This window comes from Uranotaenia lowii, unplaced genomic scaffold (assembly GCF_029784155.1).
Source record: "Uranotaenia lowii strain MFRU-FL unplaced genomic scaffold, ASM2978415v1 HiC_scaffold_790, whole genome shotgun sequence".
Lineage (NCBI taxonomy): Eukaryota > Metazoa > Arthropoda > Insecta > Diptera > Culicidae > Uranotaenia > Uranotaenia lowii.
This window is the reverse complement of record NW_026598745.1, coordinates 3,674-24,093: the sequence shown is the minus strand read 5'-3', so window position 1 is coordinate 24,093 and position 20,420 is coordinate 3,674. Positions and strand designations below refer to the sequence as shown.

Here is a 20,420-nt window from a genome sequence, read left to right as displayed (position 1 = left end):
TTATTTGTTAGACGGGATTAATGTGATGGGATTTAACATGGTGAAAAAGTTAATTTAGCCATCACGTTTTTATGGCGTTTTTTTTCGCCCTGATGGCAATTCAGTTGTGCACTAACTGCTGTCGACAACGCGATGACAGCACTTAGTGCACAAAAAAAAAAACGCTCATCGCTATTAGATTATTACTAATGTCAAAACGCTATACTTAGATTGACGAAAATATTTCTGTCAACCCTCTTTTTTTTCATTAATAGGGGTTTGGTACCAATCACATTGACTGGTTGAAACTCATCATTAAATTTCTCACGATTCGTAAAAGCTATCATATGGATGACTTGGGAACATCGATGGCATTTAAACCAATCATTCCTAAGACAACATAAATATGCACCAATAAAATACGTAGACCGAAAATGTCCTTCAGACCAGCGCGTTCTTACAAGATTACGCATCGGGCACACTAGGCTGACACACGCCCACTTATTTGATAGAAGTCCTGCTCCAGTATGCCAGTTCTGCGGTGTACGAACTACTGTCCAGCACATTTTGACGGATTGCCACGGGTATAAAGAAGCTCGAGAAGCATACAACATAAATGGAACAGTTTATGAAATTTTAAAAAACGAAGACTTGCATGAAAAGTCACTCATAAAATATTTAAAGAAATGTAAAATCTACGAAACATTGTAAAAAGATAACTAGCTAGACACGAATGCCATAATGATGGTAAAGTGTCATAAATAAAACCTAAAAAAAAAAAAATAAATTTCTCTGAACAACACTTTTTTTTTTATTTACAAGTAGTTTTATTAAGGCATTTAACTCATACAGTTTTTTTTTTGTGCCGAGTATTCACTTCACTTTTGTGTGGTGTTAGTAAGCGGGGGGCCGTGAACAACACTTCATTTTTGCATAAATTCTAAACGATGAACGTAATACGGAATAATTTCTTGAAAAAATAAGAACTTTTATAACCTTTATAGCGTTCTGAAATTGTTATGCTTAAGAACTGGTCATGTTGCTCTTACTTTTTACAGTCGTTAATTTAACAGGAACAAAAAATCTCAGTGTGTCTGAATTATCGCAGGGGCCGATACGGCAACAGAAAAACATCGCAAACTCAAATGGTCGCAATTTCAGCTGTCAAAGTGTTGATATTTTAGCAAAAAAATCTCTTGCTTAAATTGTAAAAATGGCCATTCTCAATAAATTTATACTATTTGTAGGATTTGTTTCACTGCTGCATGCTGCCTATTCTGCTGCTCAACGTAAGTAGATTCTAGAAACAACCGATCATTGGCCTAATTCTTTATTTCCTATACAGATCGAGCATATCTCCGGATTACGGATCAGGAGTTTTCCAAGCTTCCGGTCGATGTGAGTATTAATTTAATTCTTTTTAATTTCTTTAAAGACGTCAATAATATCTTTGTAGGTTATTTTCCAAGCGATACTCAGTTTATTCCTAATCATCTACAACGTGCTGCAAGTGGTATGCGATTTCAAGGAAATTCGTGCCACTGTCGATTTGCAAGCTAAGTCCTGGGAAACCTTGGGTAACATACCGTCATTCTATATGTTCAACCATCGTGGGAAAGCGTTATCGCCGGATTACGAGCAACCAAACCCGGCGGCGGCCATGGATCGCTATGGCGATTCGGATTGATTGGGTTTAAGTATAATATCTAACTTAATTTTCCCTAATTAAATACCAAATAAATCAATTTTATTTAACTTGGATAAGTAAGACCTACCGTAAGATTTTAAGAGAAAGCCGTAGATGCGTTTAGAAGTTTTTATTTTCAATCTCACTCTAAAGCTTTTGAAGAATTTTCGAAAAAACAGTTACATAAATTAAGAGTGGATTCAACATATTTTTTGTGTCATTAACAAATCTGTAAGCATGAATTCCAAATTCTTTTAGTTTGGTTGTCACCGCTGTGTAATTAAGGTTTATATTGTAAATTGAATTGCATCAATGGAATTCATCAAACAATCAAGTTCCAATCCAAAACATGATACATATATAAAAAAATAATATCTAGGTACTTAAAGAAAAACGTATGCCCAATGTTCTAAATATTAAGTACTTAATCGTAATCTGAGATTGCAATAGAACTCTCCAAAAAATTGAGGTTTTACAAAAATTAAAAATACATTCGTCCTATTAAAAATGATATTATAACAAAATGTTTCCGAAGGAATGTAATACAGTTTTAGCTTACACTTTTTTCAGTGTCGACTGCAGATTTTGTTATTGTTGACATTTTCGGCATATTGATAACAGGGGCAGATCGAAATAGTAACGCAAATTAGAAAATTATGAATATCTATTTGAAGAAATGGTGAAATGTGAAAAAAGGTGTTTTTAAATCTTTATCTAAACTGTTTTATCATTGCAGTATATCACACAATCCCAGTGCAGCCCTAATTTACCGAATGCTCAGTTCCTCCGAGGTGGCGACCGCACTCAGGCCGTTCTATTTCGCCGTTCATCCAGATCTATTTGGACGTTATCCCCAGCAAAGGCAGACCAATGAAGAGTCCCTAAAGTTACTCAGCGCCCATCTAGAATCCTTACTCAGCCAAGGACGCATATTGCCATCCTCACCAAAAATGTTATCGTTTTATGTTAGAGCTTCCAACGCACCTGAACACCGGGGGACATTTAATCTTGTCAAAGTGCCCTTGGAGAGAACAGGGGACACGAAACAGGTGTTAAGGAAAATTCTGCAATCATGTCATCTTTCGACGGAGTATGTTGACAAAATGATTTCAAGCAGCACAGGAACGGACACTAAAGGAAAAACCTCTAGAGCTAAGACTAGATCCAACCAAGAAGAAGAATTTCGTAAGCGTCAAAGCACAGACCAAAACGATTCACCATTCGAAAGTGAATTTGACATTTTTCAATTTCGAATCAAGAAAGCTCGTGAAAACGAATCGCTCAAATTGTGGCTTCAGAAGCATATGGTCACGGCTAATGTGCGGAACCGAGCAATTCAGGAAACGAAAGACGAAGTGGAAAAACTCCGGGAGGCTATGATCAAACAACTCGGAGTGGCTGATATAATGTACGATTGTGGATGGAATGTTGAGCATTTTCGGGGTTGTTTGAAAAGCTTGGAAGGCTTGATTCAGTTGCACCCTTCGGCTGTTGATGGGCTGAAGAATCGGGTGATTGTGTTTGCGTCGTTTACCGGTGTAAGCCTGGACGGGCACATTATGTTATTCACCGGAGATGTTCAAAGAAATTGGTTGGATGTGAGTGTCATTTAGTTTGTGGTCGGTTGTTATGACAGGATGTTTTTCTATTACAGTTGATCCAAAATATAGAGAAACAGGATGCCTATCTTCGGAAGCTACCAGCATACGAATATGCACTATCGCAGGTGCTTCGGAACATAAGAATTGGTCGTCGAAAGTTTATGCCCAAAGCTCAAGCGATGGCTTATGCTTCACATCTAAGAAAAATGACCACGAGTCTATTGGATTATTTGGGTAGATCCAAGTTCCCTAAAACATGGCCACCAGATCTTTCACAATTCGAGTTAGTAGTAGAATCGGAAGCTGGCCCGTTGATGGTAAGCCCGACCGGTCAATTAATAGTTCCAGCGACCTGTCCTGGATCTTTGCTAGTCGATTTTTTGTCGAATCACATGCATGAGTCGCTCGCAAAACAAGAATCCTACGATCGTCAGAAATACGTAGAACGAGATCTGCATTCGCGTTGCCTGAAGAAATTTCGAATGTTATCCCTCGAGAAGGACGATTCCGTCACACCAGATCGCATGATTGAATGTCTCGAGAAGATGATCTCAACCGAAGGGCTAGAATTGAACGATATTCATTTAAACGTTACGACCTACTATTCGGTACTGGCAGATGGAACCGTTTGCATTCCCTGGGATTGGAAATAATGGGAATAATACTTGTTCAGAGTCAATTGTAGAAAATTGTAAAATTACAAATATATTCATATACAATACATGAGGCACTTAGGATCAGAGGGGTGCAAGTGATTTTTTATCAAAACTGAGATAAACTGTTTTTTGGATAGTTAAAGTATAGATTAACATTCTGTAGAAGACACAGGTCAAAAGAAAAAATATTTCGATATTTTTAAGCTATTTATAAAAAAACGTGTCAATGAAAATCCTGTTTCGTTTGGTGTCAGAAGGGTGCAAGTGCACTTGCACCCTTCTGACACCAAAGGATTATACTTTTAGGCTGATTTCATTAGAACGTATACATTTTTGTCAGTTAAATTTTCTACTGGTTCTGACCAGGATAATCCAAAGTCCTCAGATAGAGAAGTGATGAAAATAGATTCAGGTGTAACTTCGTCGGCATGAAAATCTCATTGTTATGTATACAAAAAATTCTAAAAAATTTTAAAAATTTTATGGCAAATTTAGCCAATGCTGATAGGGATAAAAGGCAAACACAAAACGCACTTAACAATAATTTTTTGGCAAATATATCTAAGAAAAATCTCTCGGATGAAGCTCAGAGGATTCAGAGTTTTCGACAGGCTCTGATCATGATGTCACATACTATTCCACGGAACAAAATGAAACTTCGAAAACTTAAGATGAGTCGTTGCGACAGGTAGTTTATAAAAAATTACATTAAGTCTTTTAAGGAATATTTACATAACTGTTTAGGAAAGAGGCCTGGTATAATTAGACCAAAAAAGAAAAATTAAACATCCACGGTTCTTCTGGAGAATCAGAAGTTGGTGCTGCTGCAGTTGCTAGCGAGAATGAGTCCATTCATGGAGAGTCAACTGGCCATCCATCAAGACCCAAAAAACGCCAACGAAATCAGGCAGTCTGGAAATTCATCTTGCGAAAAAAGCTACGAAACCAAGGGGAAGCGTACGTTGGTTCTACCGGAAAAAGCGACCAGCTAAACAGTTAATTCCAATGAATGAACACATATGCAGGTATTCTTGTGTATCCATTCAGGAAAAAGAGAGATTGAAAGTTTTCAACAAATTCTGGGAATTAGGATAGTGGAACTGGCAAACCTCGTTCATTATGAGTTGCATAGAAATTTGAAGCCCGAAAACGCAGAAAATTAAATGTTTGAACTAAAACAAAACATCTAGTATCATACTGAAAATACTCGTTACATACAGGTTCCAAAAGGATGCTATCATATTGTTTGGAGTCAGAGGGGTGCAAGTGTCATTCTTGGGATCAGAAGGGTGCAAGTGAAAAATATCAATAAAAGTAGTTCGCCGTTTTAACATAAATATCGCAAAAACGTTGGTTTTTCTTTCAGAATCGTTCATTTTAGACCTCATGAGACACACTCCATCGAAAATTTAGTAGAAAAATTGATTCGATAATTTTGATTTAGAAAAAAACTTTGAGGCCCGTTTTCTCGAAATCATCATTTCGGCACTTGCACCCCTCTGATCCTAAGCGCCTCACATGTTTTATGTTACAAGCTTTAAAAGAATTGGACAATAACTGGTAATAAAATTTGTTAAGTTTCTCAATTGAATTTTGTTCGAACCTTATTTTAAAGCTAGCCAACAGCAGAAATTCCTAATGGAAATTTGACTTTTCAAATCCGTCTATCATAGCATAATAAGCATTTAAAAAAAAAAATGTTTGCATACTTTCAAGAGTCGTAACTCGTTTATAACTTTAGGTAACCATATGTATAAGATCTGTTAAAATAATTTTATTCTGCCTCAGCATTTTTTTTTTAATCGCAAATTGATGCTTAGTCTTTACAATCATGACATCTCGCGTAAGCTTTCATTACGTCGAATGAAACAAAAACACCGAACCGAGAAAAACGCTTCTGAAATTTGAAGAGTGTTTTTCAAATCCTATTTTTATTCCTTCGCCGATAACCCTTCAAAAAATACGCAATATTCATGGAAACTAATTGTGTCAGATATTCCACATTATGAATTTAATTTTTTGCAATTTTTAGAGCTATTTTTTAATCATATAGGAACATACGACATATTCAAACATAAATCGTTCATACGTCTGAACACATTCGTCGTTTGGAGGGGAAATTTGTTTCATTCGTCTCTTTTCTTTCGTCCTTTGACTCGTTCAACTTGCACTTACGCCCAAATGTTTCTGATACAAATACTATGGGAAATTTTCAATTTTCTCGGCGTAATGGCTGTTTAATAAGTGAAATATCTAGTGTAGCGGTAAATTGGTGAGTAAATGCATAATGAAATGTGTGAATCGGGTGCGCCATCGGTCAAACCAGCTCGCTGCTGCTGATCAGCTTTCTGTTGCCGATCAGCTGGTGGAGGGGAAATTTGTCTCATTCGTCCTTTGATTCGTTCAACTTGCACTTACGCCCAAATGTTTCTGAGGCAATTACCGGTAAATTTTCAATTTTCTCGGCATTGAGTGAGTCGTCGAGTGTAGCGGTAAATTTATTAGTGAATGTGTAATAAAAGTGTGAATCGGGTGATTGAGTGACTATCAGCAGCAGGCTGCTGCCGATCAGCCTGCTGCTGTTAGTTGTTAGGTTTGCTGCTACTGCTGCTGTTCGGTTTTTTTCCTTGCTGCATTATTTTACAGCGTTCGAAAGCCTGCTTGAGTATCGATTTAAGAACGCTTGAAAACAAAAATCGGAAATAATATTCATTGCAAGGTTGATATTCTGATAACCTCTACCTGTATACACTTGTTTGCTCATGGAATCCATAGCGAATGTGCTAGGTTTTTCTTCCTCTGCACATTCGCCGTTTGGAAGAAGGGACGTAAGCAACATTGAAATTGGCAATCAAGGTTTTGTTTCATTCGTCATTTTGAAAGTCTTAAATTTTATATATTTAAAGGGTTTAAATTGATTGTTTTATCAATCACATAGGTAGATAATGTTATAATGAAGCTTTTTTAGTGAATATCTCAGTTTTTCAAATTTTGTTTCATTCGACGTAATGAAAGCTCACGCGAGACATGATAATTTAAGAATTTTGTCGAATTTTCAAAATTTTTAGAATTTTTTTTATGTTTATGCAAGTTTTAATTTATATAGAGTTTAATTTTACTTAATGCTTTAATATGAGTTTTAGTTTGTATCACTTCGTTATTTTTGGTATACCAATCAAATGGAAAAGTTTTTTTTTTAACTATATTTAAATTTACTATTGGATGTTTTTAAGAAATTTATAAATTTGTTTGTTTATTCTCATGCTTAAATCTTTAGTGTATTCCGGTTCTGATTTTACCTATAACATCGTATTTATGGCTTTTTTATTAGAACTTTTTGCAGATCGTGTTTTTTCGTCAATCGATCAGAGCGTATATGTGCGAATAATCTCTTTCAATTATTTCGATTGTACCCCTCGGTCGAGGAGTGACGTTGGCCGATGAGGCACTTTCTGTCATGTTGGAAAACATCGCACAAGACTGACAGCTACCGCCGTTATACGGCCAGCCGTATAACGGTTTTACCGTTACCCGGGCTATCGTCCATTTACATCCAGCGATACCGATCGGCGGTAGGAAAAAGAGCCAACACTTCTATTATACGAATGTTGGCATCCGAGTTAAGAAGTAAAAGCGCAAGAGAGAAGACGTGAAAAAGTTTTTTGCAAGTTTTAAAAAAATTAAGAAAATTTCAGTCGCAAAAATTAGCAGCAAAGCAGGATTTACAAGGTAAATATGATAGCGGGATGTGCTGCGTGGCCAAAGGTGGTGGATTTGTCCGAAATTACGCGGAGTAGACGGCCGTAGGTGACTCGTAAAAAAGAACACGTTTCTCCGATTGGGGCTGCCGTTTTCGAGGCAGCCGAAAAATTGAGTACCGCTTGCATCGAGATCGGAAGGCCATATTTAATTTTGTCGGATGAGCATTTTTTTTCGCGATTGAAATGGTTTTTCTGGCTGATGGAAAATTCCATTGTAAGAATCGAGTTGCAGGGGTTACTGTTGCTATATTTTCGTTTATATAGCTATGAATTTTTAAAAGATTTTGTGAAGTGACGTCACATTTTATTTTTGCTAACCAGCCACGATCAAGATGACTCCTCAGCTTCATAAAAAAAGAAAGTTTCGCTATGGAAATGTTACAAAACTATTTGTTCCCATCTCATTTTTTTTTTTCATTCGATAAGCTTTTTTCCAAGTATGAAGTTATTGCTTCTTGAAACTACCCTTAGCTAGGTTTACTGCACGAATTCAAATTTTTCTTAATTTTATTGTTAATCACACCCCTTGTGCGCTAAATATTTGATTGCATAAAAACTCGTGAAGGACGGTTGCTCGCCCCAGGATTTCTTTTTGGTTGTTTTCCTTCTTTCCTATTTGTTCGTCTAGGCTGTGAAGCATTTTTTACGGTCATTCCCCACTCAGCAGTTGTACTCCATTTTTGACGCTCGTTCGACATAACCTCGAAATCAGTACCTCTTCTATTGAACTGTTGCTTTTGGGAAGTTGCTTGAGGGGCCCATACAAGGATCTCGACTATCAATTTTTTTTGTGATAATCAAGAAAGATACTAGAAAAACAGCGTTAATGTAGTCGAAATGCAATTTAACAACAAATGCAATAGGGGCCTCAGCATTGTTGTTATGATCGAATCAAATTTATTGTTTTGATGTTGAATGATTGTTGCCTCAGTTTTGAATATTATCGTTGTCAGACTTTTTTGTCGGATAAAGGATCATTTTCTAATTTTCAAATGGCTTTTATTGTTTTGGGTTTAAAAGTAAAAACAAGTATTTAAGATTTTTATTAGTAAAAGGAAAATTTCACCGCTTTTTATGGCTTTCGTGTCTTTCACACCTGTCAAAGTCTTACATTTATCATAGAAAGGGTTAAAATATTTCTTTAAAATCGAGAAAATTTCACTGCTTTTTATGGCTTTCGTGTCTTTCACACCTGTCAAAGTCTTACATTTATCATAGAAAGGGTTGTCTTTAAAATCGAGAAATCCTCTCGTAACAAATCTATTTCATTGTATTTCATCGTATTCCTACGGAATTGGATACCAATAATTCTTATCTGCCGCTCGTGACCATCACTGACTTGCTGCTTTTCGTATTCAGAGGCTGAGAGTATTTGGTAAACATTCTGTAATCAGACGGCGAACGATTTTGTTATCTTGCTAAACAGAAGGTGGGAAGAGATAAATGGTGTAGCTATTTGTTCTATCAACCGTTGATTAAATTGCATTAAGTCAACTGAAAAAGGAATAAAAATCCAACATGTCAATTTTCACGAAAATACAAACGATAAAATGTTGGAATGTATTTAAGACACATCAATTAGGTTTTTCTATCAAACAGATGATTAACTTTTTAAAGAAAAAAAAACTATGCATGACACTTTGAAGGCAAAAGTTTTCGTTTTTTGCCTTCAATTTTTTTTTTCTATTTGAAACAATTTGAATAAAAATGAAACTATAAATAAAAAAAACAAAGTCGATAAGCACATTTACAATCACTCCCGAAATTGAGTGTACAGTAGACTACCCCAAATTTGTATGAAAAATTTAAAACCTGTTAAATGTTATACAGACTAAAATTGATGATTGGAAAAGTCAAATTTGGGCAAGAACGGATCACGGGAAGGAGTTGCTCAACGAGCCTGAAGTTCGTGGAATTTTGAGACATTTTGTTAGGGAGAAATATTTTCGATTACAGTTTAGATATAAAAAAGTTATTAGGCTTTAAAAATTAACTAACTTTCTTAAGGATGATATTCATCACTGTTAATGAGTCGTGGCGGTCGAACATATTGAAGTCCCATTAACAGTGATGAATACCGCTCTTAAAAAAATAGCTATTTTTTGAAGCTTAATAACATTTTTATCTTAACTCTTAAGGGCTTGTGATATAGCTCAGTTGGCAAGTCTGTTGTCTCCTGAGCCGATGTCCGCGAGTTCGAGCCCAAGAGTAAACATCGAACACAGTTGTACTGGATAGTTTTTCAATAACGATCCGCCAACTGTAACGTTGATAAAGTCGCGAATGCCATAAAGATGGTAAAACGACTATAATCGAAACAAAAAAAAAAAAAAAATCTTAACTCTTATCGAAATGCAGTGAAGGATGAAAGATTTGTCATAAGTAATTTAAACTTTATGAAAAAACCGTATTCAAAAAAATCTGTCGAAGGGGACCGAAATTATTGATAAAAACTGGTTTTTTATCTTCCAAATAAAATGTCTCAAAATTCCATACAAATTTCAGACTCGTTGAGCGACCCCTTCCCGTGATCCGATCTGTCCAAATTTGGCATGAGATCTTGTACTAGGCCTAGGTCATTTGGGGCACTATCGTGTACAGCCAATTTTTACCTAATATTATCAAAATATTGCCAAAAAGGTCATGTTTTCGAGAGTGCCGAAATTGGGTGTACACTAAGGATATTTACAACTACTCTGTGTGATTCATTGTAAACATTATTTTTATAATCTTTTTCTTTGCTATCTATATTCAGAAATCTTTTGGTCATCGGCAGCGTATACTGTATTTATGTATTTTACGTAGATTTATTTGCGAAGGATTAAAAGAAAATGGCTGCAACAGTTAGGAAAACAACTTAAAAATTTGTATTTTACAACTAGAATATAATGTTCATACAACAGAATTTTGATATTCTAAAAGAAAAGAAGTTGCAACTAGTTCATGTTAGTCATTGTACTTTTTTTAATTTAAAATGTTTGTTTACATTTTGTTTCATACAACGGCTCACGCAAAAATTACAAAACTATGCACTGATGGAATAAAGTTTTCGTTGTTTTATCATGCTTCTAGATAGAGAACATTTCATAGAATCTGTATGAAATATGTTAACACATTGCGGACCGACTAAGAGATATCTCGTTTTTTCGCTTGACGCTTTACTGCGAAGCATAACTTGAATGTGGTTTGACCCGAATGATAATTGTTAAAGGGTCTTTAATAAATATTAATAATAATAATAATAACTTGAATGTGATACACATTTTATTTAGAAACTTCATTCTACACAATTGTAAACATCACTTTCGATAACTCAAAGACTTTAAATTTGTAGAATTCTGTCCAGTGGTTTCAGAGAGAGAGAGAGAATGCCAAATTTTGGTGTTTTCGAGCTCGATTTCTTTGCGGTCCTTAATGTGTTAACATCATAAACTGTTAGGAGTTCCTGCAAATTTCAATGGTTGCCAAGAATTAGTTCATGTCGAGAACTTTTGTCCATCAGTTTATTTTTGAAGTTGCTAAAAACCTAAAGTGTCCGGTAGTAGACAAGCTTCCTCTGCCATAACAATCAATTCAAAGCATGCTTTCATTTAGAATAATTCTTCAAATATAGAATTACTAGAAAAATGGGTAACTAGTAACTAGTCGCAATTTTTGTCTCATGATACCGTCCCTGATACTGAGTGCTTATTTTGAAACTGATATCAAAAATTCTTAAATGCATTTGAAGATGGAGGGTTTTGAAGTAGTTAGCATACATATCGTCCCATAAAGTAGCTAATGCTGCACTCAAAAAGCTTTGTATCAATAAAAGATGATGAAATATAACCATGAAATTTATTTTAGGACCTTTACTTAGACCCATCTAAAAATTAGTTTGCATTAAGTTTGAGCTTGCCACATGCAAAAGTGACTTTTTACTAACAGTCTTGAAGTTTTTTATATTCTACGGTAGATAATTTGTTAAGAACTAATTGCGTGATGTAACGAACGAAAATTGATAAATTTTTTTCGGATATTTTTGCGGTAGAAATATTCCGTGGTTTTTAAAGCTGTTCTTACCGCCCCAGGGGCGTTTAAAGATTGCAAAGGGGCGGTGGAAGGGCTCAGAATTGCCATTTTTGTTGCATTTCAGAACAACGAAAACGACTGCACGCTCCTTGTTTTAAACTCAAAATTAAGTAGTTTTGTTCAAAACAGCACTTCAGTCACAGAGAACAGACGTACAAGCTAGCCCACGGAACTTGTGTGAAAATCCCAACACCCTTTTGAACTAATTTTTGTTTTTTGGCTGCGATTACGCCTTTTCGAAAACTGGGCACTTAAAAGTTGATTTGTAACTCTTGAACGGCGCAATAGATGACACTGTTTGCAGTCAGTTTCAAACGTATTTTTTCTGTGGTAGCATTTGAAATTTTACACACTTTTTTGACGGTTTCAGTTGCGTTGCAGCCCTCAATTTTGAGTTCGACTGGGCAAACGCAAAAACTAAGTTCTTACTGGCGGCTTATTCAAACCTAAGTTCGAAAGCGAGTTCCATTTTTTTAACTTTCTTCATGCCTTTATTCGTAGCTACCCAAAATGCAGCTCGGCAGCCGAACTAGCTAAGTGCTTTCAGTTTAACATACGCAAGTAGGGTTAAATTTTTAGTTCATTAGATCGATCTCAGTTTTGCTCCTTCGCCGAAGGAAGAATGGGATTGGTTCTGAGTTCGCAGTTCGAACTCCGTTTTGATCCATCGCAAGGGGGAAAAAGGGTACTTAACTTTAAGTTCATAGAATCGGTAGCGCTGATGTGGATAGGCTGGTGCGAGTCTGGTAACCCAGGCGTACTGGGTTCGATTCCCGGTATCGGCAAGAAAAACTTTTGGGTTCGAATCCCATAAGTTGCCGACAGGTGAGATGCTTGGGGAGTAAGTAGAGGCCAGTCTCGAACCCACCCTTGTCCTTCCACCAACTGGTATCAGGAGGGGTTGGTTTGTTCTCTTGAACTGCATTCTGTCCATATCCAGCCGTAATGGATATAATGAAGTGCATGATGATCTAACCAACGTCTCATGATCGCTTTCTATTCTACGCTGCCTAATCTAAACTTTAAAATTTCCTTCACCAAACTATCTCTAATTTTCATTTCCAGCGTCAGCTCCCCGAGCTATTTAAACGCCACAAAAAAAAAAGTTCATAGAATCGAACTATGTTTTGAAACTCAGTCATACTTAATTTGAGTTAAAAAAAAGAGTGTGTGGTTACACGAGATCATCCATGTATTGGCTGTACTGGGCAGGTAAAACATATTTTTCTGATTCGATCCTCTCTTCCATCGCCAGTTTATCCCTGTATCCGTGAAAACGCTCAACGTGTCCATCTGGTGGTCTCGAAAACGCGTGCACGCTCCTGCATCCTGTAGAGTTTTTCAACCGGTGTGGCCTCGGGCCCTCAAAAACCGAAAGGGCGCAACACTCAGCGTATGAGTCAGCAAATTCTGTGATCCTTGTACGTCTCGTCCAAACACCGAGAGAGACCCCCATCTGAGTCCTGTCGACACAAGTGTGAAAAAATCATAATTGAAGAAAATAACGAAAACAAAAATCAAGAGACACTTCTGCTACCCAAGCGATACCGTTTTGTGTCGTCGTGGTCCCCGGGCTCTAAACCCCGTGATTGGTGTAGCGCACATTCAATTGTACAGATAATAAGACTTATCAATCGTAATATTCAAAGTGCATGGTGTTAGAGAGAATTTTTTTAAGTGATAAGAGACAAGAAACTCATTAAAACAAGGCAAGTTGAAAAGAAGCAGTGAAGAAGAGAGCAAGACTTTTTTAATTTATTATTTATACATTAGCTGTAAAAGGAGCATCAAGAAAATAAAATCACAACACAAGTCAAAAGTGATTGAAGATTGACGTGTGATAAACACAGCTAGGAGCAGAAAGAAAGCAAATGGTACTAAGATAACAGCGATTAAAAGTTTACCGAGAGCTGCAATAAAGACCTGTTGTAGTGTTGAAAAAAGTAAATTTAAAGTGTAAACGAACATAAAGAAAAATAGTTTTAAAGAGTTAATCAATAACAAAAGCAAGGATCTGAAGAGCGGGTTTTTAAGTAACATTGATAAAGGTTATCATCCATTTGTGGTTTTAAACACGATCGTGAAATTCGTTAATAAGTGTAAACAGCAAAAGAATCGGTAGCGGAAACGTCGAAACACAATCCATTACACTAGAACCGCTACAATCATGATGACTGAAACGCTTAACTCTAATAATCATCTTGGCCAGAAAGGGTAAGACTGGTTTTAGTAGATTTTTTTTCAATCAGCTTTAATATTTGTATTTTTTCCGCCTACAGCGAGAACAAAATGGATGACATGGGATGGAAAGCCAAACTCAAATTACCGCCCAAAGATACTAGGATTAAGACTAGCGTAAGTATTCTAAAACTGCTAAGTTCAATGAATCATTAGAGACTCATTTCAAATTTCCAAATTCATCTCTTGCCCATATCTAGTGTTAAACAAAACAGTATTTTTCGCAAAAAGTAACATTTTTTAAATACTTTTTTTGCTTGTTCTGATCAATTCAGGATGTAACGGATACTCGGGGTAACGAATTTGAAGAGTTTTGCTTAAAGCGTGAACTGCTGATGGGCATCTTCGAAAAGGGCTGGGAGAAACCGTCTCCGATTCAGGAAGCAGCCATCCCGATCGCACTAGTGGGTAAGGACGTCTTGGCGAGAGCCAAGAATGGTACCGGCAAAACGGGCGCGTACAGCATCCCTGTACTAGAACAAATCGATCCAACCAAGGATTATATCCAGGCGTTGATCATCGTGCCAACACGTGAACTGGCACTGCAAACATCACAGATTTGCATTGAACTTGCGAAGCACATGCATATCCGGGTGATGGTGACCACTGGTGGTACCAACCTGAAAGATGATATTATGAGAATTTATCAAAAAGGTAAGCACGGCTATCTTTTTAAGACGCAATCAAATCATTTAGAATGATGATATATTTCCTCAGCCATTGAGCAGACCCTTGAGGTTTTCGCTGATGCAAACCATTTGCCAAAAATTATCTGACCCTTTTAGATGTTAAATTGAAAATATTATTGCCCAAGATTTAATAACCGATACTAACAAACTACATTTTTGATTCTTTCTATAGTTCAAGTGATCATCGCCACGCCCGGTCGTATACTGGACTTGATGGACAAGGAAGTGGCGAATATGGCCAACTGCCGTATGTTAGTATTAGACGAGGCGGACAAGCTACTGTCGCAAGACTTCAAGGGCATGCTGGATCATGTCATTATGAAATTGCCAAAAGAACGCCAGATTTTGCTGTTCTCGGCGACATTCCCACTGAGCGTGAAGAACTTCATGGAAAAACACTTGCGCGAGCCATACGAGATCAATCTGATGGAGGAACTCACCCTGAAGGGTGTTACACAATACTATGCATTCGTACAGGAGCGACAGAAAGTGCATTGCCTCAACACACTTTTCTCCAAGCTGCAAATTAACCAGTCAATCATTTTTTGCAATTCGACACAACGTGTCGAACTGCTGGCGAAGAAGATTACTGAGCTCGGCTACTGTTGCTACTATATTCACGCCAAGATGCAACAGGCACACAGAAATCGCGTTTTCCATGACTTCCGATCCGGATTGTGCCGGAACCTGGTCTGCTCCGATCTCTTCACCCGAGGTATCGACGTACAGGCTGTGAATGTTGTTATTAATTTTGATTTCCCCAAGATGGCAGAAACCTATCTGCACAGAATCGGTAGATCCGGACGATTCGGACACCTCGGTAAGTGTTTAAACAGGATTTCTGCGGATCCCATTATAGTTATGATTTCTTTGTTTTAAATATTATTCGCTTTATAAATTCGAAAAAATGTTTCCAAAGTTTAATTTTCAAACAACATTGTTTCTAATTTGCTGAGCACTTCCTTCAATATTCTTAACAAACAGAAGCAAATAAGTTTACAAATTCTACATTATCTACGTATTTGGTACCATTTTCAGGTATTGCCATCAATCTAATCACCTACGAAGATCGATTCGATCTTCACCGTATCGAGAAAGAACTGGGCACAGAAATCAAACCGATCCCTAAGGTGATCGATCCGGCCCTGTACGTGCCCCGGCCGGAGGATCAGAACAGCACGCAGGAAGAACAGAACATTAGTAAATAAGTCCCCAAACACCCTCCAAGTCAACTCAACCAACCTACCATTTTTCAATTATAATGAACACTACATCTCAGCCATGCGGCCAAGGAATGGTTGCGTTCTTTTCATATTTTACCGGCCATAGAGATGGGATAAGAAACTGTAAGCGAAGCAATGAAAAAATAACGAAAGCAAAAGAAAGCCAGGATAAGAATTCGCTGTTAAGTTGATCAACTTGACTGATGGAAGGTGGCCTCCAAGACTGGATGTGCTGAGGTGTAGATCACCTACACACATACTAAAAGAGAAATGGAGTCTTCAATTTATTACACATTTTTGTTCTACGAAAACTTTTTAAATCGTTCTATTGGAAAAAGCAAAACATATTGGTGAATTCGATCATCCTTTGCCAGAGACTAACACAAAAATCAAGAAACCACTGAAAACGAAACAACTTACAAAACAACTATTGTGAAGGCGAGAATTGAGTGCCGGCTGAAATCTGCGGGGATGGATCGAACGAGTGGGATCGCGTGAATGTGGCACGAGTGTACGAGTGTGCTGAATGCGCTGAAGATAGAAAGCAGTCCGTTAATTGTGTGAATCCAACCAACCAACTCTTATCATTTAAACATCGTTATTAGCGTGTATATTGATGAACTCTAAGGACTTTAGGAGCATACACACTTTTTTACAACTGAAGTCAGTGTAAGTAGAAGGAGTCTTAAAGACAGTCAAAAGGCGCTAGCATAGGTATCATCATTCTGTCAAAAGTTGAAACACAGAGCTTCATTAACAAAACAGTGTTTGTATATAGATATTTTGAAACTTCGCGGAAAAGCTAGCTTGGTGTAAGGAGAAAAAAAACCACACTACACTTAAAATCGGATAGTAAGCTCTGTCTCCAGCTTTTGTCAGACACGATCCATGTCTAAAAACAAACAATGTCCTCTTTACAATGCCACAAAAACGATAGGTCAGAGTTACTACTTACAAACGAAAGAAGAGCGCGTATGAGACAGTGTAGTTGCAAAACAAATGGCACGATTTTTATAGTAAAGAAATAATGGGGAAGAGGAAAATATATACAAAACAACGGAATTATAAACCTTCAGTCATTGGTTTGTATGGAAGAGAAAAAAACATTCAAGGAAAGCCGATCAAAACAGTGACAGCGAAAATCTATCATCTTCAAATATGACTTAATTCTGGTTAGAAATGAAAAACTCAAATAGGTTTTTTATGTGCATCAAACAAATTGTCGAATGGCGATGCCTAGAATTTTTGAGATTTCCTCTTTTTTTTTCAAATACAATTAATTTAATTAGTATGATCATTTGGTAAAGGCATTTTTCAATTTCGTATTTACTATTTTGCAATGTTATACTCTTCTGAATTTTCAAACTTTCACGAACAGTTTGATTTCCTTGTCAAAAATTACATATTTCGAAATTAAAGTTTTCTCATGCCAGGTTTTCAAAAATTGGATTTTGAACATTAAAGTTGCCTTAAGTTCTTAGTTTGTTTTTGTTCGGTTAAGTGCATATCTTATAATGCATATTAGGTTATTTTACGGTAGTATTGTTGCTAGAATTGATATTGAGTTGATGTTACATGTGTCTCGCATCGGAAAATAATAGTATGCCACATGATTTCAACACCTCATCGCGTCAGCTCAGTATCAACCGCAGCAACAGTTCATTAGTACGTTAGGCGCTACAAAAATACGGTTCTTCGTTTAAGAAGATACCGCTAGTAGTCACAACAGTACAGGAATGAAGAATACATTCTACTCCTAAATCTTTCCGCTATTCAATGCCATGAGGCAGGTCTACCCATGTCGGAAATGATTTGATGTTTTTTGGTAGATTTCAGTTCGTGGCTGATTACGGAAAATCGATTCGAATCAACACTAGAAGCCTGAATTGAATGAAAACTTTGATCGATGCCTAATCAGCAACGAAATGCAAACCGCCAAAAATAAAAAAAAATGTGATAACTCACTATAAATAGCATAAAATTTCCTCCCTGGAAATACATTGATGAACATCATCAATAAAGAAAATGCAGAAAGAAAGTTAAGAAGAAGTAATTGAAAGATCTGTAGCGATTTCTATTTGAACAACTTCCGATCACCATCAGAATCTCCGATGTATCATTAAGCAATCGCTACTCGTTATCTTTCTCAGATGAATGAAAGAACAAAACTAGATCAGTAAACAACAGTCCCTAACGCACAGGGTGTAATAGCAAATTTGAGTTTGACGTGAGCATTGTAGCTTATACTAAATAAATGTGATCTGTTACTGATTAGCACAGAAAACAATAAAATCATTCGAATTTCGCTTCCATTATCCACCTATAGACACCAAAACAACATTCAGTATGTCCCTTCGATAGTAAACATTCTCCAAGTGCAATTTAGATTCGTATTCTCAGTATTTTCGAAAAAGTTGACTGCCAAGATTCGTACTCAAAACTATCATACCAGAGCGAAATTCTTTATTAGTTCTAAGAAATGGTATATGTTTTCAACTTGCAATGGAAACATAGTTTCGATTCTACTAGTAGTTCATTTAAATTCTATTTTTGTCATAACTATCGAAGGGCTGCGAAAAAGTCGACAAAAGCGAATACAATTACTTCAAAGTACCTGTTTTTACATGAGCATAAGAAGAGGTAATAAGTAGTAAGCTTATCGAAACAATCAAGTCTGAGATGTAATGAACCAACACCAACAGTGAACACGTCTCATCAGGAACAAAAGGAGATTCGTCACAAATCAAAGCCAAGTTTCAATATATTTCGATTGTTGTCAGTCCTAACATTTCATCTTCGTCAATACAGCCAACAGTGAATATACAAAAAAAATCTTCATTGAATCAATCCCACTTTCAAAAAAATCATTCTAGGAAAATCCGATCTCAAACAACGTATATTGATCCCGGGATAGCAGTTTTGATTGGCTTTGATTTGTGTGGAAATTAGATAAAAAAAAATGAAATAATTTTCTAAATCTGTTTCCTATAATTTCAAATAGAAGTAAGGATACTGAAAAAATCAACACGGTTTTGAAAAAGAAAACAAAAAAAAGTAATTTGTGAATGGAATCGAAATAACCGTACCTGATGTTTGTTATTGTAAGAAATACATTTGGAAAACATTTTAGATAAAAAAATTAAAAAAAGCAAAAAAAAAAATAAAACTGCTATCAACAAAAAAAATTAGGCTATTTACTTATGGGGAAAAAACAATCACAGTCCTGGTTTATTTTTGGTAGAAATTTGTAACTCGTCTATGTTTCTAATTTAAGGTTACACATAGGACTTGTTTTGTTAACTATTCTACACGATCTACATGTTAAAGACGATTTAGTCTTAATGGTAGATCGAAGCTATCAGCGAGTATATAGGGATGTGTGTCTCATTCATCCACTAATAGAATTTGAGAATGTTTTAAACTCGGATGCTTATTTCATATACATACCATATTAAGGTCGATCTTCAAAGTTTATCAACAAACGCTACAATCTGATTGAACTAAAAAAAAACCCAAATTCGTCAACATGTCATCAATTTTGAACATTTTCCCATTATGTTACATTATTGGAATACGTATTCATTGAAAAATTCAAAACAGTTATTCGGAATGACGAACATGCATATTCCAATTCGGTTCTATAATTTGCCAAAACCAGGCCGAAACCAGTGCTATCAAGCTGCTCTACAAATTATATGACAGTAAAGTCCGAATAAAAGCTTTCAGATTTAGCTAGCTCCACAGAAAAGCTCGTACCTGTAAGTTTGCTTTACTAGAGGATATCCCTTTCGGAGAAAAGCCCAGGATAATGAAAGCTTTCATAGTGAGCTGTTTTTCATTAGAGCTTCGTAGCTTTTGGTCTACTGCCAAAAGCTTTACAGCTTTCAAAATCATCCGTCTTCGGTTTCTGCTTGAAGATGAAATTTTAAAACTAGTTTTCTCTCCCGCGATCAGAAATCGAAAGTAACGCATTTTTTACCTAAAACTCTATTTTTATATTTTTTCACTGAACAGTGAAAATGTATAGGGGAGAGTGGGGATACTTGATCCCCTTTTCTTATTTTCACCATATCTTTTTGGAAAAATTTAGCAACTCGCCGTCTTTGACATTTTCTGACAGCTTGTAACTTCAAGTTTCTATGCTCCAAAAATTAGAACGATACTTGAACCCATTGTTAAACTAGAAGCATTTTCGTGGGAGTAAAAAAATTGCGATTTTTCTGAAGTTAGGGGAGACTTGATCCCCTATTGATGAAGACTTGAACTTTTATACAGGAAGCCCTAATCCTTGTATAAAAATCAAACAAAACCCAAAGATAGAATGTTAATTGACTATTTTGGTCATGTTTGTTTTCATTTCACAATTTATAGTGGACATAAGAAGAAAATTCTATAACTTTGTCTCGACGCTAATAACATTGCATACTTAAAGGCGCTATTTTTTTTATAATTTAGAGAAAATTAATTATTTTCGCTCTTTTCTTCGGAAAATTGTTTGATAAATATTAGTTTTTA

The 20,420-nt window shown here is 36.2% G+C and overlaps 3 protein-coding genes across 5 annotated transcripts; all 3 read left to right on the top strand.

The window, feature by feature from the left end:
* The first annotated feature begins 1,126 nt into the window (after nt 1–1,126).
* On the top strand, nt 1,127–2,518 carry LOC129760855 (ER membrane protein complex subunit 5). 2 transcript variants are annotated; one of them, XM_055758533.1, is made up of 4 exons: nt 1,127–1,268; nt 1,325–1,377; nt 1,436–1,676; nt 2,403–2,518. In XM_055758533.1, the coding sequence occupies exons 1-3, from the start codon at nt 1,193–1,195 to the stop codon at nt 1,664–1,666; spliced, it is 360 nt and encodes a 119-aa protein (XP_055614508.1). In that variant the 5' UTR covers nt 1,127–1,192; the 3' UTR covers nt 1,667–1,676; nt 2,403–2,518. The 2 variants fall into 2 exon arrangements, with proteins under 2 accessions (XP_055614508.1, XP_055614507.1); XM_055758532.1 differs by lacking the exon at nt 2,403–2,518 and having other exon boundaries at nt 1,436–1,743.
* LOC129760854 (T-cell activation inhibitor, mitochondrial) lies at nt 1,551–4,132 on the top strand. Of its 2 annotated transcripts, none has more exons than XM_055758531.1 (3): nt 1,551–1,676; nt 2,403–3,264; nt 3,321–4,132. In XM_055758531.1, exons 2-3 carry the CDS (start codon nt 2,440–2,442, stop codon nt 3,918–3,920), a joined length of 1,425 nt encoding a protein of 474 aa, XP_055614506.1. In that variant the 5' UTR covers nt 1,551–1,676; nt 2,403–2,439; the 3' UTR covers nt 3,921–4,132. The 2 variants fall into 2 exon arrangements, with proteins under 2 accessions (XP_055614506.1, XP_055614505.1); XM_055758530.1 differs by lacking the exon at nt 1,551–1,676 and adding an exon at nt 1,891–2,345 and having other exon boundaries at nt 3,321–4,131.
* Nucleotides 4,133–7,493: 3,361 nt separating this feature from the next.
* Nucleotides 7,494–16,974, top strand: LOC129760853 (ATP-dependent RNA helicase me31b). Its single transcript, XM_055758529.1, has 6 exons — nt 7,494–7,652; nt 13,011–13,969; nt 14,035–14,110; nt 14,269–14,647; nt 14,855–15,502; nt 15,721–16,974. The coding sequence occupies exons 2-6, from the start codon at nt 13,923–13,925 to the stop codon at nt 15,888–15,890; spliced, it is 1,320 nt and encodes a 439-aa protein (XP_055614504.1). The 5' UTR covers nt 7,494–7,652; nt 13,011–13,922; the 3' UTR covers nt 15,891–16,974.
* Nucleotides 16,975–20,420: the final 3,446 nt, after the last annotated feature.

Coding starts and splice junctions, on each gene's coding strand:
- LOC129760855 (XM_055758533.1), top strand. CDS start 1,193: ATGGCCATTCTCAATAAATTTATACTATTTGTAGGATTTGTTTCACTG. Junction 1,269..1,324: donor TGCCTATTCTGCTGCTCAAC/GTAAGTAGATTC, acceptor TTTCCTATACAG/ATCGAGCATATCTCCGGATT. Junction 1,378..1,435: donor TTTCCAAGCTTCCGGTCGAT/GTGAGTATTAAT, acceptor ATATCTTTGTAG/GTTATTTTCCAAGCGATACT.
- LOC129760854 (XM_055758530.1), top strand. CDS start 2,323: ATGAATATCTATTTGAAGAAATG. Junction 2,346..2,402: donor AATATCTATTTGAAGAAATG/GTGAAATGTGAA, acceptor TTATCATTGCAG/TATATCACACAATCCCAGTG. Junction 3,265..3,320: donor TTCAAAGAAATTGGTTGGAT/GTGAGTGTCATT, acceptor TTTCTATTACAG/TTGATCCAAAATATAGAGAA.
- LOC129760853 (XM_055758529.1), top strand. CDS start 13,923: ATGATGACTGAAACGCTTAACTCTAATAATCATCTTGGCCAGAAAGG. Junction 13,970..14,034: donor AATCATCTTGGCCAGAAAGG/GTAAGACTGGTT, acceptor TTCCGCCTACAG/CGAGAACAAAATGGATGACA. Junction 14,648..14,854: donor TATGAGAATTTATCAAAAAG/GTAAGCACGGCT, acceptor TTCTTTCTATAG/TTCAAGTGATCATCGCCACG.